Source organism: Pygoscelis adeliae, unplaced genomic scaffold (genome assembly GCF_000699105.1).
Source record: "Pygoscelis adeliae isolate BGI_AS28 unplaced genomic scaffold, ASM69910v1 Scaffold4, whole genome shotgun sequence".
NCBI classification, from domain to species: domain Eukaryota; kingdom Metazoa; phylum Chordata; class Aves; order Sphenisciformes; family Spheniscidae; genus Pygoscelis; species Pygoscelis adeliae.
The window spans coordinates 14,554,336-14,556,659 of record NW_008824986.1 but is presented as its reverse complement, the minus strand read 5'-3'; the positions used below and the strand labels follow the sequence as shown (position 1 = coordinate 14,556,659).

Here is a 2,324-nt window from a genome sequence, read left to right as displayed (position 1 = left end):
TGCTGGAAGGACTTGTGACCTCACGGGGGACCCACGCTGGAGCAATCTGTTCCTGAAGGACTGCATCCTGTGAGAAGGACTCACATTGGAGAAATTCATGGAGGACTGTCTCCTGTGGGAGGGACCCCACGCTGGAGCAGGGGAAGAGTGTGAGGAGTCCTCCCCCTGAGGAGGAAGGAGCAGCAGAGACAACATGTGATGAACTGACCATAACTCCCATTCCCCATCCCCCCACGCCACTGGGGGGGGGGAATAGGTGGAGAAAATCAGGAGTGAAATTAAGCCCAGGAAGAAGGGAGGGGTGGGGGAAAGTGTTTTAAGATTTGTTTTTTTATTTCTCATTACCCTACTCTGATTTGATTGGTAATAAATTAAATTAATTTCCCCAAGTCGAGTCTGTTTTGCCCATGACAGTATTTGGCGAGTGATCTCCCCCTGCCCTTATCTCGACCCACGAGCCTTCGTTATATTTTCTCTCCCCAGTCCAGCTCAGGTGGGGGACTGATAGAGCAACTTTGGTGGGCACCTGGCGTCCAGCCAGGGTCAACCCACCACAAAGTCAATTTGACAATTGGGACCAAAGCTGAAAAAAATAGTTACCCAAGCAACAGTTCCCTGATCCAAAAATCTATTTGGTTTTGGACACAGGCTTAAGAAAGAATTAGAAAATTGCAGAGATGATGATTGGGAAAGTATCTGTGAGACTCTTCGAACAGAAATTGAAATTCTGCAAATGGTATGCCATTTTCATTATGAATTTTAAATGTTTGACAATTTTAGTTTTAGAGGTGTAAGATGATTAGTAGTGGTTTTAGATAAGCAGGTTTTCATACTATGTACACAGCCAAACATCCTTGCGTTGCAGGTGCACTCCAATTGTCATTTGTTTTAGCCTATTATTTCCAAATGTCCAGGAATATCACTTCTTACAGAAAAGGGAAGCACAGAAAAGAAATTTAAAAATATCTTTTTAGCACAAGAAAGACCTATTTGGGGGGCTAGTACTTATCATTAGTTTCCTGAAAGCTGCAAAAGATTATGCATTTAGGAGCTAAATTAATCTTTACCTCCAGCTGTCAGTTAAATGGCAGATGGGAATATGGAGAAATAGGATGATAATAGCATCCTTTTACGTAATATTTTGTTTTGTCCACTCACAAATTCCTTACAAAAACTTATTAAAGTGTGGTTTTTTTCTAAATGTCAATCCTAACTTCAAATTTCTTGATTGTCAGTCTGTGTAACAATACAAAGAGAAAAAAATATTTTGAAGTTCCATTTTTGGAAATAAAGGGGTTTTAAAGGTTCATTTCAGAGCCCCTGATTGAGCTGTATGAAGATGCAGCTGCCACTAGCATCAATAGCAGAATAAGAGTCATGGGAAATTTGCATTACTCACTTTTATGATCAGTTTCAAGTTTCTGTTGGAGGAATGTAATTTACTTGTACTTTACCCGTTAATTTTATCATGCTTGTAAAACTTCAGAAACAAAAAAAATCAGCTCAATGTTTAAAAACTTCTCTGTAAAGAACACACTGAACTCATTAGATTTCATTTTCTATAATTCAACTTTTTCTCTTTTCCAGAATCTATCACAAAAAAAGTCTTCAGACAGGTGAATAATATGTGGCATATGATGTGGAGTGTCATAGAAGCTGGTCTTTGAGCATTTAAAAACCATTTTACTCAGGCTCTATGAGGTTTGCTTCTATTTTTTTTGTCTGATTAAACCACAGCTTGTATCTACCTTTACTTTTCATTAAAATAAAATCTTATTCATTTAAAAGTGGTAGGGGTTTTGTGTTTTATCCTCAAGTTCAACAGCTATCCATCTTTACTTTCCTTTTTGTTGCCCGTGAATGGACAGTACATAGTCCACTACACATACAGCTGAGTTCCTATATTACCAGCTCTATTCTCTATGTGCTATTTTTTAGAATGAACACTCTCCTATTTTTAAGGTAGTAATGTGGTCTTATTTGAGAGGAAGACTGCTATTACCATCAAGAAATACTTAACAGGAGCTGTGGCTATTTAGTTTATACCTTGACAATGCAATTCTGTAACAAGCTCTCCGAAACAGCTCAATTCCAGCAATACTGGATGGTAGTCCAGAATAGTTTCCAAATCTACTGAGCAGTAGATGCCTCCATCGATGGTAAGCCAGCCCATGACTTAGCACTTGTCTTCTGATTACATGAGAATTCTTTTTTTCTTCCTCTCCCACAACCCACAAAATACTGAGTGCTAGCTTCAGCACTTGACAGCAAAGATAAAACCGTATAAAATGTATTCTAAATGAAAAATCCACATTTCAGAGAAT

General features: G+C 38.6%; 1 protein-coding gene across 1 annotated transcript in view; it reads left to right on the top strand.

The window, feature by feature from the left end:
- CCDC172 (coiled-coil domain containing 172) overlaps nucleotides 1-1,620 on the top strand; it is a 22,212-nt gene extending 20,592 nt beyond the window's left edge. The window contains exons 7-8 of the mRNA XM_009325918.1: nucleotides 649-736; nucleotides 1,588-1,620. Coding sequence (XP_009324193.1) covers nucleotides 649-736; nucleotides 1,588-1,620 — 121 coding nt within the window. The remainder of the gene's footprint in view (nucleotides 1-648; nucleotides 737-1,587) is intronic.
- Nucleotides 1,621-2,324: the final 704 nt, after the last annotated feature.